A 20,057-nucleotide genomic window follows, 5' to 3' on the forward strand; every position below is an offset into this window, starting at 1 on the left:
CTTACCAGCAAGAACAAGACAATTTTCTAGGTACACCTGTTTATGCATTAACGAAGTACATGTTTATAACGATGTATTTTTTGTTTGTGTGTTCGCTCTCTCTCTTATTTAGAAGGCCATATAGTGAAAACTCCTGAAGAAAGGCCCCTTCCGTGGCCATTAGGCCCATTACAAAAAGTGAGCAAGATGTTGCCAGAGACTTATTCCGACTTAACTAGAGGTGGCGAGATTAGACCTTTAGGACTTAGGATTAGAAGTGCAATATCATTGATACAAAGTACTACTTACTTGATAGAGAGTTTTTGTTTTATCGATGCTGTCACTGAATTAAACTCGACTCGACTAGACTCGACTCGAATCCGTAATAGTTGCAGTGTAGTAAGCTTCATTCCCATAACAAGCTCCTCAATTTAGTAATAGTAAGCTCGTCATAGCAGGTTGTTTACCACAAATAAAACCAATCAAACTGATACACAACAAGTGCCACGAATGACTACTATCCATGAATATGTAACGCTAGAAAAAAAAAAAGAGGGCCCAATAATCCATTGATTGTTTCGTGTCTGTCTCAATTCTACTCCAATAAAAACAACTTTTAGAAAAGAATGCCTACCTTTTTATAAATTAAATTATGTAGCAGGCATGCAAAAGGTATCCCCATATCAATTTACAAAATCATTTCATTGGTTTTCAAAAATATGTTAGTGCATCTCATGTAATATTCACGGTTGAACCTTTACCTAGCATACAAAAAGTCTATTTTCATTATATTAGACTCTCTTTTCATAACCTAAAACATATATACTTCGTATTCTGCTAATATACAACTAATGCTTACACATATCTTGTATTCGAGGATTAGTTTATATTTTGCGGAACAGAATAGCTAGGGCCGTATACCAATGCGCGACAACTTTTGTGTAAACCTTAGCGAAAAGACCACTTTGATTGCTTAGCTAATTGCAATTGGTTTCATTAGTTAACTACTGCAATTATTTCTATTGATTAACTAATTAGTTCCATTCTTAACTAACTGGTTTCAGTGGTTAACTAATTAGTTTCAGTGCTTAACTAATTGATTCCATTGCTTAATTTATATGACACCAAGGTAGTTTTTTGTGTAAAACAGTCTTATATAAAAGTTTGTATACCAACACGCTACTTCATACATGTAGTACATACAAAGTATATGATATACCATGCCACCTCGTGAGGAAGATACTTTGAGCTCCAATGTACACTGTAGTCCATAATTACTTAATTAGTCATATTCAATCAATGTGCCCGAGAAATACAGATTTCAACTATTGGATACAATTATAAACACAAACTACTAACTAGAGAGTTTCACCAACTTTGTCTAATGAGCTTTTGATAAAAATGGTGTAAAGCTTATTGTTTTCTACACACATGGTTACTTTTGACCTTTGTTTGCGCAAAACTTGAAAAAGTGCAATATCAATTATAATGACACCTTGACTTGTTATTAGTTTTACACCTTTTAAATTAATTTTCTCCCTAAACATCTGATTAATAAGCAACAAACAGTAAATATATTCGGGATAATTATGTAATTAATTCAGATTAAAATGATTGAATTTGTGGCGTAAGAAACACTCAACTAATAATGCACAAAAGCTAAAAGTGACATGACTTCCCTTTTCTTATATTTGGAAATTGCTTTTGCAACTAATATACATTACCATCGAAATAAATCATTACCCCCTTTCCCAAAAGACAAAGGAGAAAATTTCCCAACCTTCTCCCAAAGAAAAGAAAAGGCGAGTTCTGTAATACAAGCAATCTGTTTGATTACTGTAGGTTGATTAAAATCACTTTTGTCGTAACTCGCAGAAATCAGAGAAGTGATTTTGGTACATCTTTTGTGAGCATAACACAGTTTTATAAGCACTTACATAAAGTATCCCAAAATCAATTTAATTAGTGTACCTAAATCAGTTTCCCATAAATTTTTTGTAACCATGCTAGAATAGTACGGAGTAGAATGTATGAACAAAAAGAGGGGACAAATTAAAAAAGCTTCATTAGTCCGTCAAATTTGGCCACTTTTCCCTAAACAATACCTTTTTGGATGGGAATTTCCTAAACAATACTCTTATTTGGATTAATTTTATGATTGGATTACCTAACATACAATTGTATCAAATGATACGAATCATGTTACGAGTAATGAAAAAACATAACCTTTGTAATGGATACTTTTAAAAATTGTAACACCGTGTTAATCTTTGTTGTGTAGAGAGAGCCGCGAATGACAAGGCAACAAATGATATAGACAGGATTTGATCTCAGGTTCTCGGTATCATCCCCTTAAAAGTTTACCAATTAAGCTAGTTGACGTCCATAAAGAAAATATTACGTGATACTACCTCCGTTTCAAAAAGACATGTACACTTACTATTTGCACGGACTGTCGGACTCCGGTGCAATGTTTGACAGTTAATATATCTTATTTTGTATGGCAATTTTTTTAAAAAAAATTGATATTTTATAAAACACATTTTGAAACGAATCTAACAGAAAATTTATGATCAAAGTTTTGATTGTTGGACACATTTTTCAAAGCGTAAAGAACTTAATGAACCGGAGGTAGTACTACATGATTAACACACTTCCCACCACCACAAAGTCACAAACAATAGCAATGCCAATTAAAAGGACAATAGCAAAATTATTGATCCCCTTTATTTCTTAGTGCAATGTTGCTGCCCCCCTCCTTTATTTAACCCCTTCTAACCTCCCCTTGACTCTCTGCCATGCAAAAACCTCCTATAATTCCCACTCTCTCTATCTCTTCCTCTTAACTTTAACACTAGACATTCTTGCAAATGTCTCAAATCGACATCAAATCACCAAAACATTGCGCCAACAAACGTTTCCACTTCAATAAAAAGCTCTTCAAAATCATCTCAACACTCATATTCTCAATCCTCTCATTAACCCTTCTAATTTGGTTCCTCCTCCACCCTTCAAACCCTCAATTCATCCTCCAAGAACTCGACATCTACCAACTCAATTTCACGTCCCCTCACGTGCTCAACTCCTCCCTCGAAATCACCTTAGAAGCAAGAAACCCGAACCAAAAGGTTGGAATTTACTACGACGAGTTACAAGCTTATGCATCCTACAAAAGACAGCAAATTACACTAGACACCTCAATTCCTCCTTATTACCAAGGACAACAAGATAGTAACTTGATATCGGCTTCTCTCGTTGGAAACGGCCTCCCTGTGTCTCCTTCCCTCGGTTATGAACTTGGTCGTGATCAAGCTTCCGGGAAGATGATATTAGTCGTAAAGCTTGATGGACGCATAAGATGGAAGGTTGCGAGTTGGGTTTCGGGAAGATATCGGATAAATGTTAAGTGTGTGACAATTCTGCCTCTTACACCATTTAATCCAAGAGGGTATATGAATTCTAGGCAGGGGACTCAATGCTCTACCAACTTATAGAATTATTAGAATATAGATTCAGTATTTTATTATTCAGATCCTGATCTAGCTAAGAATCTTGAGTATAAGATTCAAGTATAAAATCAAAGTGTTTTAGTTTTTGAGATATTCTTATTCTCTTTCTCTTTTCAGGTAATTCAGATTCCGGGTTCGGGTTCGGGTTCGTTGTGTAATGAATGTGGTAAGGACTGATTATATATAAGTAGAATTAGCAAAATGAACATAAAGATTAATTAGCAAAGAGTGAGGATTACTTGAATTACTTTTATCTTGTTTACTTAATTTGCTCTAATAATATGTTTTTACTAGTATCAATCAGTTAGAGGGGCAAATGATAAATCCAAGGAAGAATTTCACTTCTTCCAAGAAAATCAACTTTGAAAAATGTAAAATTTCCTTGGAAGAAGTAAAATTCTTCCCTATTACCTCTCAATTTGAGGATGCGAAGATGCTCTCTGATATCTCTATTATATATATATATACTGTATAAGCTAACTCTTGAGTACTTTGGTGTCTACATAAAATGTCGATGCCTAACATAATAACAATTCTTAAAACTTAAGAAACATTTATAAGGTGTTGGAACATTTCTTGCATATAAAACAGTAATTTCCGCATGCATCGCGTGCACCAAAGTGGTAGCAATCAATAAGCAAAGAGAAAGCTAGGAAGGGATAAGGAGGCAGACAAATTGAGATTCCAAAGAGAAGAAAAGGGCAAACACAAAAGAGCCCAAAAACAGCGATATCTTTGCAACTAAGGAATCCCTGTAGCCACAAGTGAATCACTCATCCTCAACTTTAGTCATTGTTATAACCCATGAAAACTCTGCATGAAATGCAGAACAACAATCAGCTGGGCCCCTATATCTCTAGAGATAAATCAGGATGAAATTGGCACTCGGGTAAAATCAATCTATGTGACTCGGACTCTTTCTATTAACTTCGAGTAGGCAAGTTTTCATGTAAAATAAACATGAGATGTTTAAAAATAAACATTTTATGAAAAGTTGAATGTTGTTGTAGAACGCTTCCCAATGGAGCTAAAATAACATCTTTAATAATAAGAGCAAAAACTAGTTGAAAAGATTTGAGCCAAGGAAACTAAAGGAAAATGTCTTTCTACCTAACTTGACTCATCCATTATTCATCTGAAAATTGAAGTTTGGCTACAAGACTTACAACTGCACTTGGCACATCATTTGAGCAATAGGCAAAAAACCCGAAAATCACTGCCTTATATCTCGTCTTAAATTCCGTAAAAAAATCAAGCTCAACCTAGGATATCAGTAATACATAATCTAATTCTTCACCACTCATCATCATCCAAAGTTTACCTTAACAGAGAGTTACCCATCTTTTGAAGAGCGCGCAGAATTCGATCTCACTGTTAAAACAGGAAATGTACTGATGAAATTTACTACCCATCTGTTTTCTGCATGTATGGTTTATCTTGCTGAGAAAAATCAGTTCATTGTTTCATTGCACAAATTCTTCACCTCAAATCTACCATTGACCCATTAGATACCCTTGTAATAGGTAGCACCATGATCGATACTGAATCCAATCTAGGACAATCATTAAACACTCACCGGCTACTTATCAGAGAAACTCCAAGTTGATCTCGAGGATTAACAAACAGTCCAATTTCATGTTTTCAGTAATACATTGGATAAGCATCGTTTACTTTCGACAATTAGACACTTCTTGCACAAATTGGTAATTATGGTAGTAATTTAGGGTGGTTCGAACCAGCGTGTTTTGGCGATTCTCAGGATAAACCTATCAAGCTCTTTCAAAATTCTAACATAGTTCCCAAGCTACAAAAACTCGATTAAACAAAACCTCAAAGCTAAACCAAGAATCCTCAAGCAAAAATATCAGTTTAGAAGCCCCAATTATTGCACACTTGCATGTCACAGTCACGAAAATCATATGATTAACTCAGTATGGTCCAAAGAATAGAAGTAAAGCTAGCTTTATACTCTCTAAAAAGCAATCACCTATTGTGGTGGAAAGTATTTAAGCAAAAATCAGATGTTAAAAGAGTGGCTATATCTAGGCAATAACCAAACAAAATGTCATTATCCTCTTTCTCCCATAGTCCCATACAACAACTTGGTTAAAGCAAACTCTCTTTTTCTTCCAAGTTTTCGAGCTACGGCTTATGAGTTATGTCCCTCTCAACACGTCTCAAACTTAACAGCAGTGCTGTCACCTTCAGCGGTCATGGTGAACAGTTACAAAATGGTAAAAAATCATTAAAAGCCATGGAAGAATGTTCCGTGGCGATTCCTAAATAAGCCCTGGAGGGTACAAGATCTTGAAAAGATATGTAGGCTGATGGAAACTAGAACTTAATACAGTCATACAGAAAAAAGGATGACATAGAAACTGATAGTCCGTACATTTTAAGAATGTTCTTTGTTATTCCCTGCAGAAACATGCAACTACTTAAACTATTCTTCCTATCCCCTGTACGTTCCTAATGAGACTTGGTACAACCTTAAGCTAATTTTCGAAGAAAATCATATGAATGGAAGCATATGTTTAACAATTGAAATCATAAAGGTGCAAGGATGCCAAACATCACATTAAAATCATTACCGGATTATACAACACCTTAAACCCTTAGACCAACGGGTTGAATATTTCCTTTAAAAATCATTGTACTTGGGAAATGTAGAATGAATAGCTCTTTCTTTGTTAGGTTGTGAAGAAGAGAGTGTGAAAACGAGTTGTGGAAATGATGTGAAAGAGAGAAATTGCGAGGAAGACTGATGAAACAATTTAAGCTCTGTTTGTTTCAACGGAAAATGATTTTCCATGGAAAATAATTTTCATTTTCCATGGAAAACTATTTCGATGGGAAAGATTAAGGGAAAATAGTTTGCTTTGTTTGTTTCCTTACGAGAAAAGCTATACAAAAAATAGAAGTGAAAACAAAAGATGGATATGAGGAGAGAAAAAAAAACGTCAGGGATTAGAGAGGAAAATATGAATTTTCTTCTTTTCCCTAGGGAAAGTTGTTTCTCTTTGCGAAAATTGTTTTCCACCCTTGTCAAAATAAAGGGAAAATGGAACAAACGATTTTTCGCAAAAGTATTTTACATCAAAGCAAACAGAACCTTAGTCATTGGCGGACACCGTATATTCTTAGGCAAGGATGTATTTGGGTATGTCCATATATACGTGGGCGGGCCCGAAAAATGGAAAATGTTGCCACTTTCTGGATATATTTCAAAAGAGAAGACATCCATTCATTTCAAAGATGCCTTCTCCCAACCCCACTTCATCAATACTCTGAAGTTTTTCCTTGCCCCATAATTTGGAGTAGTTCTGTTTAATGAGAATCCAAGTACTGATAGTCATACTAGAAGTTGGGCACAAATAAACAACGTAGACAATAAACATCTCCGATACAAGTAGCCCAAATTGCAGAATATCCAGTATTTCTCACGGGATGTTTACAGCATTTTCACTTCGCTTAACAGAAAATTGAACATCAGAAATGGAGCTATGCATGTGAAAACAGAAGTAAGGCTCTGTCCTATTCGACTTATTTTGACTTATTTCAAATAAAATAAGTTCATTTAAGTTCAGATAATATAAGTTCAGAACAAAAAAGTTTTTTCCAGACATTTTCACACACAAAATAAGTTAAGATAATATAAATTCAGACAAAATAAGTCTAATATAACAGAGCCATACTTTATCTTAAAGAAAACGAGATGACAAATTTCTGTGACAGATGTACTCCAGATACTATTATGAATGTTTAACTCAGACAAAGGATCTGTTCCTGGATACAAAAGAACGCAAGCTAACTGCTAAAACAAGGATTTTCCAACACACTTCATCCTAGATCAAACATTCAAACCCCCTGTTATGATGAAATTTAAGGAAGATATATTCACGAGTCGGAGAGGAAGAGAAAAGTAAATATGTTAGATACAGGAAAGCTCTCAAAATAGAATGCCAGTATGCAGAAAAAAGGGCTCTTAAGAGCATCTCTAATGGTAGGCTAATTTGATAATTAGCTTGTTATGCCACATAAGATTTCAAGCTATTACATTGTCTAGCTAATTTGTACTCCAATAGCTAGCAACTAGCTTGTTATTTAAATTGGTCTCACTTGTCCCACTTGTCAATTAATAATTTGGCAATTTTTGAGAGCTAGTTGTCAAGCTAATTTATTACTCTCACTCCAATGGTTTAGCTATTAGCTTAAAACTTTTATAAATTTCAAGCTAGTCCCTAGCTACAACCATTGGAGATGCTCTAATTCAAACATAGAGCGTGATCTGGGATGGCCAAACTGGAAGAATATTACTCTTAAGAAATTGGAAAGTATACGTAAACACGAGACTCTTTTGGTAGTCCTGCTAATTGTCAAACAATTAGGCAACTAATCGTAAACAAAAGGGTCTTAACTTCTCACTTGACTCCAACAACAATTTCTTCAAAAAAGGGGTATTTAAGACATTTCGCTCCTCGTTCGACTAATTAGACAAATAGTCTTTTGTCTGAACATACCAGAGAAATCAATTCCACACAGTATCCATACAACATTAACAGGTTATGCATTCTAATTTGTGGGAAAGGAGCTTTTCTTGACTAGACTTCCCAAGACATTTTCCACAGAGCCCTTCCAATACGCAAAGAAACTTCCTTGCATTTATTTTCTACAAAAACTTATTGACCTCATTGACTCCAACATGTATATATAGTCCAACTTACCAAGTGCAAAACTCACAAGTCACAACCTAAGCATCCAAAACAAACATGGCACCCAAAATCACATCAGTTCTGTTCCTATTTTCTCTCTTAATCTTTGCTTCATTCAAGTCTTCCCACAGTTCGCAAATAGTCATATACTGGGGCCAAAACGGCGATGAAGGAAGTCTTATAGACACTTGTAACTCCGGAAACTACGGAACTGTGATCCTAGCTTTTCTATCTAGCTTTGGGAATGGCCAAACCCCGGTTCTTAACTTAGCTGGGCACTGTGACCCTGCTACAAATTGTGGCAGCCTAAGCACGGACATCAAAGCATGCCAACAAGCAGGCATTAAGGTGCTCCTTTCTATAGGAGGTGGGGCTGGAGGCTATTCTCTCTCCTCAACCGATGACGCAAACCAGGTTGCCGATTATCTCTGGAACACATATCTAGGGGGTCAGTCTACTTCTCGACCCCTCGGAGATGCGGTTTTAGACGGTATTGATTTTGATATCGAATCTGGTGATAACAGATTTTGGGATGACCTAGCAAGATCTTTGGCAGGTCATAACAATGGTCAGAAAACAGTTTACTTATCAGCAGCTCCTCAATGCCCTTTCCCAGATGCTAGCTTAAACACTGCTATAGACACAGCCTTATTCGACTACGTGTGGGTTCAGTTCTATAATAACCCCCCTTGTCAATATGATAACACTGCTGATAATCTCTTAAGTGCTTGGAACCAATGGATATCAGTTCAAGCTGGACAGGTCTTCCTTGGACTACCAGCATCCACTGATGCTGCTAACAGTGGGTTTATACCTACAGATGTTCTTACATCTCAAGTACTTCCTACTATCAAGGGTTCCGCTAAATATGGAGGAGTTATGTTATGGTCAAAGGCATATGACAATGGGTACAGCAGTGCTATTAAAGGCAGTGTTTAAGTTGAACCATTATTGTCTACAAAAATACATAGATAATATCAGAATAAGGACGATAGTAAGATATATACCCCATCAAACCATACTCTATAGAAACTTGTAATACTCGTAAATGGCATATTGTGCTGCTATATTTAGGTTGTATTTTACATAATACACAGTTTTTTATAAAGAGGAACATTTTCCATTATTAAGTTTACAAATTTATGCTTTGTAGTGATGTACCGTGATTAGAAGCAAGTAATACTACTGAAACCGCCGCCAAAGGCCAAATGCATATTGACCTTGCTAAATACTGCCCTCAACTTTCACCAGTTCATCACTAACATTCTAGGGCCTTAAATTGTCTTGGAATAGAATAGATTATCTTGGAGTTTTCAAGTCCTTAAATTGTAACACAGAGTCCAATCATGAGTATTTCCCAGTTTCGAACTGTGATGGGTTTTTAGAGGCTGTTGCAGTTGGGAAAATACAGTATCTTGCTTAACCGTAGAAACTTTGGCACCAGGATTTGAAACGAACAATCTAGAAACACATGATTGTAAATTATAATCTAGAATAATCTTAGAGAATATCTAGGAGCTAGCCTAGAAAAATCTAGTAACTAAAATGTCTAGAATTATCCTAAGAAAAGTCTAGATAAGAATCTAGAAACCATAATACAACAACTATAAATAGGTTGTATTTGCATAAGTTTAGGGTGAGCCAATTAAGAGAGCTCCATAGAGATAAGGGAGAGACATGGACTCTCACAAATATTGTTGTACAATTCTTATTAATGTAATCAATGATAACAACACAAATATTTTGTTATATTATTCAGACCTATCAAAACTTCCGCGTGCGCCCTCAAATTTCTATCACTAAATATATATTTACCACTCAACTAGTTTTATACCAAAAAAAATTCATACTACATTTTTTTTATATACTAATAGTTTAATACTACAAAACACTATTTCAGGCTCCCTTAACTTATATCAAGCTCAAAGTTCTATTTGGACATGGGGCAACAGAGTATGTGATTTTTGCATTATAATTAAATAAAGCCTCACTGGTAGTAACAAAATTAAGCTGTGATAGCTAAACGCTGAATGCCTAAGATATTGTGACCAGTGCAAAAAATATGAGGAACGCGATTTAACTCTTGTATATAACCTCCCATCTATACGCAAACTGCCTTCTCCAAAGAGCAAACTGTATAATACACTTTGAAATTAACTACTCAAAATTCGTTGTATCACAAATGCGCAAAACTCACGTCCATATGATCATGGAACCAGAAAAGAAAAGCAAAATTAAACATGAAAGACAACAAAAATTGCCAAAGATTTACACCAAGAAACAAAATTATTTACTTTTATTTCATTTCGTATAAGACTCAAGCTCCAAAAATGTAGAGTTGGTAGACATTATATATTTACACATCACATGAATCAAAACTGTAAATGGCATACATCCTACACCGAAAGAAGCAAAAGAGAAACACGATACTGTATAAAGTATAGAACTCCTCACAACCATCAAAACAATAACTACAACTAGTTAAACTGAATTCAGGGCAACAATTGAGGGTTCTCAAAACTCACCAACTGATTCATCATGATTCATCATGAGGAGCAAGAATCAAACTTTGTACATCGCAACCGCCACAGGCCACACCCATCTCCGCTAGCACGAATGCGATAAGGTTCAGCCGCCACTACCCAAATCACACTGAATCAGCAGGAACCCATTTCCAGAAATGCTTCTTTACAGAAACTGCTTCGTCCACAACCTCATTACCACAACCTTCATACTCTGTCTCCTCCTCAGTAGAAAACTCACCCTCAGGCAACCCCTCCACAAAAGCATCCACAGTATGCAATACATAACAAGCTGGCAAACCCGGATATGAAACTGATGTCCTTTCTTCAACCTTCTTCCCATAAGAATCCATCACAATCCTTACAATCTCATCAAATTGCACAGTTTTTCCACCATCATTAACCCTAAAAATCGCAGACCCCAATTCTTCTTTAATAGCCCGTTTTGCGGCGGCCTCTATGTCCTCACCGGACTTCAATTTCTCCGATAACGGACGATTTCTTTTACGTATGGACCCATCAGATAACTCCTGATGAGATTCAACCAAAACCATATTATTATTACCCAAAACTCTAACACAAGCTACCTCTAAATTCCGAATTGGGGGAATTTCATCGACGAGAAAAGTTTCACCATCAGCGAGCTCAAGCCATAGATTATGAACGTTTTTAGTGCCGGGTCTTGTGCCCCAAGCAGAAAAAGAATCGGATGGTAATCGAGGTTTAAGCCAATCGGAGAGAGATTGAGGAGTGGGAAAGGCGCGGGAATTAGGGTTAGGGCTAGAATTTTGGGACATGGCGGAAGTGAGGCGAATGAAGCGGCGATTAGTAGACGGAGGAGGGGAGGAGAGAGAAATTGCGCGCGGAGGAAGGTGATGTTTGGGGGCGGTGATGAAGAGGAAGACAGAGAGAGCTGTGAGGAGAAAGTCAGGGAGGTTAGCAGATTTTGAGAAGGATGGGAGAGGTGGTTGATTATTGACCGTTGGATTCTTTGGATTGTACTGATTGGACGGTGGATGCGGTGGTTGTGATTGGGGCATGTTAATTGTGGGGTGGTGGTGGCGTGGGGTTGGAAACGGTGGCGATTGTAAATTTGGAATTAGGAGAGAGAAAATGGGGAAAGGCCATAGTTTGAGTCAAAATGGAGGATTTGGTGGTTTTTGTGAGTAGATAACGAACACAGGAAAGATGTGGAAATTGGAGGTTGCAAGTGTTACCGTTTGAGCCTTTGATGAATTCAGAATCAAATATTCCTAAAAAGTAGTTTGTTTATTCGTTTATTCTTGTTCCACGTAGCAGGAATATGCAAAATTTTACCCTGTAATTTTAAAAAGGATATATTGAACCCGACACGATAATATTACGCTAAATTTAAGAGAATCGCTAATTAAGAGGAGTAGATGACACGTACACGAAGCAACCTAACCAAATTTGATCTATTGGTCAAAGGCTTTGTTCTCGAAACTAAAAAAAATCAAACCAGATCAGGTGAAGGGAACAAGGTCTAACACGCTATGTGACAGACGAATATAGACTGTAATTCCTAGCAATCTAGCTGAGTTTCTCTCTGACGCGTTTGCTATCTGAACTTTTCTTGTGCCATGGGATAAGACTCAAACGAAAGATTCGTAGTTGAAAATAATAACGGTGCTTAATTCTTTTAATTTTCATGCAAGCAATAAGTTAAATTTATAGTAATATCTTCACATTTGTCAATACCAGTTACTAGAAAATTAATCAATAATATAGCAAATGGCCATTAATAATAGTATACAAAGTATAGTTCAAGGTACAATTCTCTCAAGGGTATATTTTCTTACTCTCCTACTACTACTAGACCTCTCACTGAAATGCTGGAGGTTTGATTTCTGGTTCTTACCAGCGCCCAACGTCAGACGCCTTTCAAACCTCCTAAAGAGTGCAAGACTGCAAGAGTTTGTCAAATGATGAATTAGTGGCGCGATCAAGGATCTAGCTAGGTAGAACAAAATTGCAATCTAAAGGTGTATCATCGTAATAAATAATTGAAAAGGTGTATCTGTTTGAATGCTATAATTCACTTTTATATGAACTCCAGTCTATTTCCTCTTCTTCACTGTAATAAGACTTGGGGGGGATTTCGACTTGGCGCTTATCTGGCTCTTGATCAACAGCTCCGCCTTCTTCTTTCTTCTTGGAATTTACAACGTCGTCCTGCAATTCCACCAACACCAAAAAGAGTAAGAACAACTCAAGTGTAAGAATACATAAGATGCAATAGATGGAAAACTGAAACATGTGTACATACATGAGTGTTGAGAACTTCCTCTGGCCCTTCTTCCTCGCCAGTTATGCAAACTGAATCATCCTTATCCATTTTTGCATCTTCTGCAGCTTGTTCTTCCAGCCTCTTAATTACTAGCTCAAAATGTGAAAGATCTGCACACAAAATGGATTTCAAATCATCAGTTAGCTGAGATCAGGTCAACAAGGAGCACAAAAATTGATAAGGTCAAGGTTTTCTACTGTTGGCTTTTGTAACCTTTTTCTTGCACAATTTGACAGGCACACTATTATCCAAATTCGGCTCTATTAGATAAGGTACATCAAGTTTGAACATACAAAAGTAGGCAGCAAATTCTCAGAAAATCTATGTGCTGAAACAATTTCATGGAGTGTACAGAGTAAGAGGTGCTTTAAATCCACACAAGATTCCTGCACTCTACTAAAGTCCTGACTCCTCTCCCAGTGGGGAAAAATATAAATAGAGTTAACTAGAAGCAACAGTTGAACTCCGACATTTTCAAGGTACAAGAATTCTCAAGTGGAAATATATCCTGTTAATAGCATCTTTACGACATTAATGAGCTACATCTAATCCTGATAGCTCTTAAAATGTTATGTTAAATCTTTCAGCAAAAAAAATAAAATCCTGCTGTAAAAGCCTTTTCCAGGCTAAGACCTACACAATCTTCATACTCATTGCCTCTGAAACTGGACAGCACTGTTTCATCTCCATGGGACACCAGCATATTTGCGAGGGTAACATTTTACTAACTAAAAGCCAGCACTCCTCTCTACCTCGCAAAATATTCCTGGTAGAGCTTTAATGGTGGAGTCCATTTCCGATGGAGTCAGATATTCATTTGTTCTTTTGGCTGTGGGATGTAATGGACTAAATCAAAATGGCTATTAAAACCTCTTCGCTTTTTTTCCATGAAGTAGGAGATGGTCGTCCCGTTATCGTTTTTGGCTCAATTGAAAACAACCTCTCTGCAATTGCAGGGGTAAGGTTACGTACGTCCGACCCCCCCTTACCCCGCTTCTTGCGGGAGCCTCTTTGAGGCAATGGGGTAATGATAATGATAATGAATGAGACCTTTAGTGGTGGATGGGGCCAAAATTGACATCGTTTTCCATCTGTAACAACTTTTTCGTCTGATTTAAACAACAGTATTTTCACATTGTAAATCAGCTTCAACTTTTATGAAGTTAACAGTTATCTTTTACCACACATCAACCAAACCTAACTTATTCCTGATTTGCAGGCATCACCGTAGCCAAACAGGAAAAACAAGTATCTTTCGGTCATCCTAAATCCTAAACATGACATACACATTGACAAACATGAAATGTCCGAAAAGAGGATTCTAACTTCCTAAGGTTAAAAGATGCTTCCAAACGTTCTATATTCTCCAATCTCCGCCATAAAGAAGGGCATAAGGCTTCAATCTTCACAGATATAAATTCTTAAGAAGATACACACTTCAGATTGGAAATAAAATTAAATAAATTAGAATAACCAAGAAAGACGAACAACATTGTCAAAGCATGGTACACAATTCAAAGTAGAAGGTAGAACACAGAAAAATACCTTGTCTTCTGCTAGTCAAAGCATCATGAAGTCTCATAGGGTTTTGGCGTTCTTCCTTTTTATATTTCAATTTGATTTGATGCCGAGTGCGCCCAGGGAAAAGTTGTTGTATCATTGATAAGTCTGACCCAAATTGGCTGAGAGCCTACAACACACATGGAAACAGAGTTGTTATGAATGCAATAGAAGGGGAACACACAAACATAGTAAGAATGCAAGGGCTATCGGAATTCAAAAATAAAATTCATAAGGCAGCTATTTAATCTCTTAGAGGTGCAGGTTTACACCCTTTTCTTTTATGTGTGGGGTGGGGGGGAAGAAATAGTTCCATGACATTAGTACTTTAGTAGCTTAGTTAACAAAACCAAAATGAATATAGAAAAGCTGCTGAGTATAACTATGTTTAGTGTGCTGTATTTTTTTTATTAAGTTCGGGTCTCTTTACAACTCTATCTTCTAATTTCAATAAATAGTTAAATATTAAAATTATTAAAAAGAAGGAACATGTTACACACACAAAAAGGTTTTATTTAATACCTGGTAAAACAATTCAGTGTCCTGCTTTGTCCATCTCATTCTTGGTTCTTTTGTCATGAATGACTGATAATTAAAGTAGCCTGTATCTTTTTGAACCTCAAAGGTTGAAGGATTATCAAAAGTCTCTCCATCTTGATCATAACCATATGTCTCGTTATCATCATAATAAGGAGGGTCCTCTGGTGGCAAGTCATCAATCCTGCAGAGGACTAATTGTCAGAATAAAACAGAGAAAGCGGGGAATGAAAGTCTGAAAAGAAACAAAAAAAAAACTTCAAACATTGGTTTGTCCGACCCCACACTCACAACCACAATAATATTTAAAACGCAATGAACCCTAAAATAGTACTCCATCCGTGCTTTTGTTGTTCCCATTTACGGTAGACTCTTGTTCAAGGAGTGGTGGTGGGTGTAAGAAAAAGGTAGTAAAGAGATGTAATAAATTAATGGGTAATAGTGGGTAAAGTAGGAGAGAGGTGATGAAAAGGTGTAATTATTATGGGGAAAGGATAAGATGGTAAAAAAATGTTTGCCAAAAATAGAACAAAGTAGAAGCGGATAGAACCAAAAAAACACCTCTTTTTGGATAGTTCGATACATTAGATAAAACACGGAGGGAGTAGCAACTAGCAAGTAAAAACAAACCACAAACATTAAAACGAGAAAGGAAATTGACCGGGAAGTGCCATTCACTCTCCCTAAAAAGATTTCTTCAACTACACAGTGAGGCTTTTCAACCATTTCCAACACCTTTGGGAATATGCAGACTGACAATATAAGCACTGATGGAAATAGAGCTAATGAGATTCTAATGTTTAGCAACTGATGGTCTGATGAGAATGTGCATGTGTTAACGTGTGACTGGTTAAGATTGCAGCAGCTATAGCTAATGGCAGCTCAGAAAGATAAAAAATCAATTCCTTTGAAAAGATTTAACACACATGGTTCAACTACTGCATAAATTGATCAACTGCAAACTCAAGTACCAGAGTAAATTTAAGAAGAAACAATTGAGACAAATATCACTACAGCTGCAGCCTACAGCTTAAAACTATGTCCAAGTCAAGCAAGCCCTATTATTCTGTTACCTCTCACTAGTCGGTGGTGGCATAACTGCTGCTGCTTCTTTCCTCTGCAATTAAGGATCAAAACAGAAAATGTGAAAAAGTCAATCAAATAATACAGACGGAAACAAACATCCAAACCGACTAAGGAGAAACACCACATACGTTTTGACGCTCTTTATACTCTGCAAGTATGATCAAATCCCTAATCGGCACCCTTTGGAGGTCCAGCTCATCATCTGGTACTTCAAGCAAGGCCTTGTCCACTACGCGAGAAAGAAAATTGTATACATAGATCTCGTCAGAATATAATAAAGTTAAAGAAAGGCATGCATGAATATTACATTGTGACTATTGAAATCAACTGTAGAAAAATTACCGATTCTTTTTCGTCGAGTTGCACGAGGGAACTTCTTTGGAGGTTTTTCAATAGGTTCATCAAGTTCCTGTGCTGCCTTCTTCCTCTTTCTAGCTGGTTTTTTATTTTCAGCTGCAACTTTCTTAGACTTTCGTGGTCTTTTCTTTTGTGAAGTCTCTACTGCTAAATGGTCGCCATCATTGTTTTCATCCCTATTTAGAGCTGATTCATCAGGTGCTCTGTCGTAAGAGCTGTTATTGTCATTAAACCCACCATTGATTCCATTTAGCAGTTCATATCCATTTTCATTTCCTTCAAATCCTGACAAAAATCCTTCATCTACTGATTTGGCAAAAGAGCCTAATGCATCATTTGAATTCGTTTCACCGTGGTCCTCCCTCTGGGATATCAAATCAACAAATGTCAATACTTTAAGAATCAGATATTATACATGGATCACAATCAATAATGTACAAATACAATTGATTGGAACAGTCTTACTACCTGTAGCGGTAAATTTTCAGGCATCAATGAATCTGTATCTTCAAAGACTGCAGCATCAGGTTGATACGCGGAAGAATCTAAAGAAAAATTGCCATCAGGCCTCATATGCAAAATATCAGAATCAGTGTCAGGTTCTTCAGCATGAATAGAGCCATCCCTCATCGTATATTGATTTTCAGAAGGAAGCTTCAGAGGTAGATGAGAAGCCTCAACTAGATCTTTCTTCAGTCTATCAATTTGTGCCTTAGGCTTGGGCTGGAATTTAACAGCTCTCTTTTCTACAACAATAATCCACCAAGCATAAGTAAAACAAACATGACGAAAATAACAATTCAAAAACAAAAAGTTTTCATTTGGAAATACCAAAAGCAGCAGCGCCCTCAGTCGTTATATCTATAGAGTCGAGGCAAGAAAAATCCCCTGCTTCCTGTTGTATTTAGCATGACAGAAAAAATACATAAGAGAAAACATCAAACATATCCAAGACAACTTGGAAAAGGGGAACGAGAAACAAACACTGTGTTTTAATCTTTTCTTACCAGCTGCTCAACATCTATCTGAAAGTCAGTATCTTGGAATGTCTTGTCTATAGACTCATCAGGAGCAGTTTGTACATTACATGGCCTGAGCAGTGAAGCACTGGCAAAAGAAACATTGGGGAAATCTGATAACTGCTCTTCATTCTGAATACTGGATGCATCCTGAGTCGACGTCTCTAAAGTTCAGGAGATATGTTCTCAGTGAGTACCAGCAGTCCAGTATATCTCAAATAAAAAACAAAGCAGTAGATATTAAGAGCGCTTAGGAGTAGCTATAATAGCTTCTAACATACTACAGAGCAACTATAAGGGGAATCTTAAATCAATTTACCATCATGACAACCAGCTTCTGTTGTGGATAGACCAGCAATATCTGAATGCTCGATAACAGCTGAACCTGTCAAATCCGTTGCTTCAACTGATGTTTTCCCCTTTTCAAGGAGATTTCCTGAACTTTCATAATCTGCTAAGGATGAATTCTGAGGAGCATCTGATAAAACTTCTACAAGATCATTTGACTGAACAGATTTATCCAAGACTGAATCTTGTGGAACTGATGTTAAAGGCGGCTCCTTTGTAGCTGTGGTAATGACAGGTCGAACGGCTGCCAATGGTCCTTTCTTAGGTCGTGGTTTAGCTTTAGGCTGAAACCTACCGGTAGGTGGAGCTGTCAAAGATCAAAATATACCATTCGTCAATCGCTTGATTTCCCCATTACATTGCAAGAATAAAAGTAAGGGCATAACATAACTATTTGTTGAAAAAGCATGGGTTATCATATTACCTTTGGTAACCACAGGATCAGCAAAGGGATCATCCAGAAAATCCATGACTAGAAGAGCTACCTAGAACAAAATTAAATTCGCAGAAACTTAGAAACATCAAATAATAGTCTTGAAATCACATAAACAAGATAAAACTAATGACTGTTAGGTTCTGTTTGATAGGGTGTAAAACGTTTTCATAGAAAACGATTTTCCCCTTTTTAATCATTTTACATTGTTTGGTTTGGCAACGGACGAAAAACAATTTCCCATAACTCCATCAAAGGTGGGAAAGACCTTTTCCACCACTCCTCCCTCTCCCTTCTTCCCCTCAATCATCACCATCTTCTCCCATTTTCCTTTAAAGAACCAAACAAAGGAAAACTAGTTTGGAATTGTGTTTTCCATTGGAAAATGTTTTGAAAAATCATTTTGCACTTAAAACGTTTTACACCAAACCAAACGGAGCCTTAGATCCTGCACGCGAATGCATCAGGCAGACAGGCACTGAGGCCTTGGTAATCATCAAACTTCTTGAGGCATCAGAGGTTCAATGGTATGGAGGCCTTGTTAATCACCTAACTTAATACACTATCGTCTCACCAAGAGCACATTTCCAAAAGTTCCAGAATTCAAATATTAAAAAAAAAAATTAAAATTGCCCAAATTCTTATTCAATCAAAATGAACTATATATAAAAAAATTAATTCAAACAAATTAATCTTTGCCCTTAATTTTTGCTCTATTCACTCTGCTCCCTTTTTATAACAACAAAGTAACTCCCAAACATAATTCAAATTGAAAAAAGAATAATACGGAGTATGATTTGCAAGTACATGGGTATAGACTAATTAGACATAAAACAACACCAAAACAGACCAACAAATTGTATTTGAAACACTATTTGAATCTATACAAATACAAAAAGAATCAACAAAAAAATCCATAAAAATAGAAAATTGGAGATAAGAAGCCATACAGTGTCGTCAACGTCTGGAATAGCAGCGGCAGAGAAGGAGATGTGCTCGGAAGCGGTGCCGCCGACAAGAGGTGGTGATACAAGTGGAAGATGGTGGTTTTAATTGGAGGAGAAAGGAGATGAAGAACAGGTGCGAGTTGGCGGGAGATGAGAAGAGTGAAGAGAGGCTAGGGCCTAGGGCTTTTTGCAGAAAATATACAATTGTTTTTTCCGAAACAAAAAGAATTAGGGATTGGGAGTTGGATTGATGGTAGTTATTCATTGTCACGACGTTACGAAGTTTATGTAGAAGTGCAGAGGTTCAAGGTTCGAGCGTCCTCTCTCAATTCTCAACTGAATTTAAAACGTGGATTGCTAATTTTCTAATTTATTTTTTAAAATACATATTAAGACGAATCTAACAAGATCCCACATACGTTGTACTTATATTTCCCTCATATTCATTTAACAATTTCGTCAGTGTGAGACTCACGGACTAATTTCTCTTTATATTTCCCTCATATTCATTCTCCTATTCCATGAATTGAATTGGTCCTACAGTCCTACTCCCTCAGCATTCATTCTATCTCCTTAATCTTGTACTTCCTTTGTTCTTATTTACTTGACACATTTATTTAGTCACGTTTGTCAATGCACGACTTTAAAAATTAATATTTTCACTTATGGATAAGAAAAAATTATAAAAAGTTGATAATTAAAAATATTTATTGAGAAAAATCTAACAATACTCCACACGA

General features: G+C 36.6%; 4 protein-coding genes across 4 annotated transcripts; 2 read left to right on the plus strand and 2 right to left on the minus strand.

Annotated features, from left to right (window-relative positions):
* The first annotated feature begins 2,749 nt into the window (after nt 1–2,749).
* On the plus strand, nt 2,750–3,848 carry LOC110796633 (NDR1/HIN1-like protein 26). Its single transcript, XM_022001708.2, has one exon. The coding sequence runs from the start codon at nt 2,850–2,852 to the stop codon at nt 3,471–3,473; it is 624 nt and encodes a 207-aa protein (XP_021857400.1). The 5' UTR covers nt 2,750–2,849; the 3' UTR covers nt 3,474–3,848.
* A 4,365-nt stretch (nt 3,849–8,213) lies between these two features.
* On the plus strand, nt 8,214–9,326 carry LOC110797517 (acidic endochitinase SE2). The gene has a single exon (XM_022002635.2). The coding sequence runs from the start codon at nt 8,258–8,260 to the stop codon at nt 9,137–9,139; it is 882 nt and encodes a 293-aa protein (XP_021858327.1). The 5' UTR covers nt 8,214–8,257; the 3' UTR covers nt 9,140–9,326.
* Nucleotides 9,327–10,467: 1,141 nt separating this feature from the next.
* LOC110797525 (uncharacterized) lies at nt 10,468–11,945 on the minus strand. Its single transcript, XM_022002647.2, has one exon. It carries the CDS (start codon nt 11,760–11,762, stop codon nt 10,848–10,850), a length of 915 nt encoding a protein of 304 aa, XP_021858339.1. The 5' UTR covers nt 11,763–11,945; the 3' UTR covers nt 10,468–10,847.
* A 409-nt stretch (nt 11,946–12,354) lies between these two features.
* LOC110797534 (uncharacterized) lies at nt 12,355–19,571 on the minus strand. The gene is made up of 14 exons (XM_022002657.2): nt 19,321–19,571; nt 18,362–18,422; nt 17,909–18,244; nt 17,578–17,753; nt 17,402–17,465; nt 17,039–17,316; nt 16,556–16,934; nt 16,342–16,442; nt 16,201–16,244; nt 15,113–15,311; nt 14,576–14,720; nt 13,010–13,140; nt 12,783–12,915; nt 12,355–12,648 (listed from the first exon to the last, which is right to left on the minus strand). Exons 2-14 carry the CDS (start codon nt 18,405–18,407, stop codon nt 12,614–12,616), a joined length of 2,067 nt encoding a protein of 688 aa, XP_021858349.1. The 5' UTR covers nt 18,408–18,422; nt 19,321–19,571; the 3' UTR covers nt 12,355–12,613.
* Nucleotides 19,572–20,057: the final 486 nt, after the last annotated feature.

The sequence above is a fragment of the Spinacia oleracea genome, chromosome 3 (genome assembly GCF_020520425.1).
Source record: "Spinacia oleracea cultivar Varoflay chromosome 3, BTI_SOV_V1, whole genome shotgun sequence".
Classification (NCBI taxonomy): Eukaryota; Viridiplantae; Streptophyta; class Magnoliopsida; order Caryophyllales; family Amaranthaceae; genus Spinacia; species Spinacia oleracea.

What these genes read in the sequence shown, in the direction of transcription:
- LOC110796633 (XM_022001708.2), top strand. Translation starts at nt 2,850, where the DNA reads ATGTCTCAAATCGACATCAAATCACCAAAACATTGCGCCAACAAACGT.
- LOC110797534 (XM_022002657.2), bottom strand. Translation starts at nt 18,407, where the DNA reads ATGGATTTTCTGGATGATCCCTTTGCTGATCCTGTGGTTACCAAAG. An exon ending in TGATCCTGTGGTTACCAAAG is followed by an intron (nt 18,245 to 18,361) that starts GTAATATGATAA and finishes GATCTTTGACAG; the next exon opens with CTCCACCTACCGGTAGGTTT. An exon ending in AGAAGCTGGTTGTCATGATG is followed by an intron (nt 17,754 to 17,908) that starts GTAAATTGATTT and finishes CCTGAACTTTAG; the next exon opens with AGACGTCGACTCAGGATGCA.
- LOC110797525 (XM_022002647.2), bottom strand. Translation starts at nt 11,762, where the DNA reads ATGCCCCAATCACAACCACCGCATCCACCGTCCAATCAGTACAATCCA.
- LOC110797517 (XM_022002635.2), top strand. Translation starts at nt 8,258, where the DNA reads ATGGCACCCAAAATCACATCAGTTCTGTTCCTATTTTCTCTCTTAATC.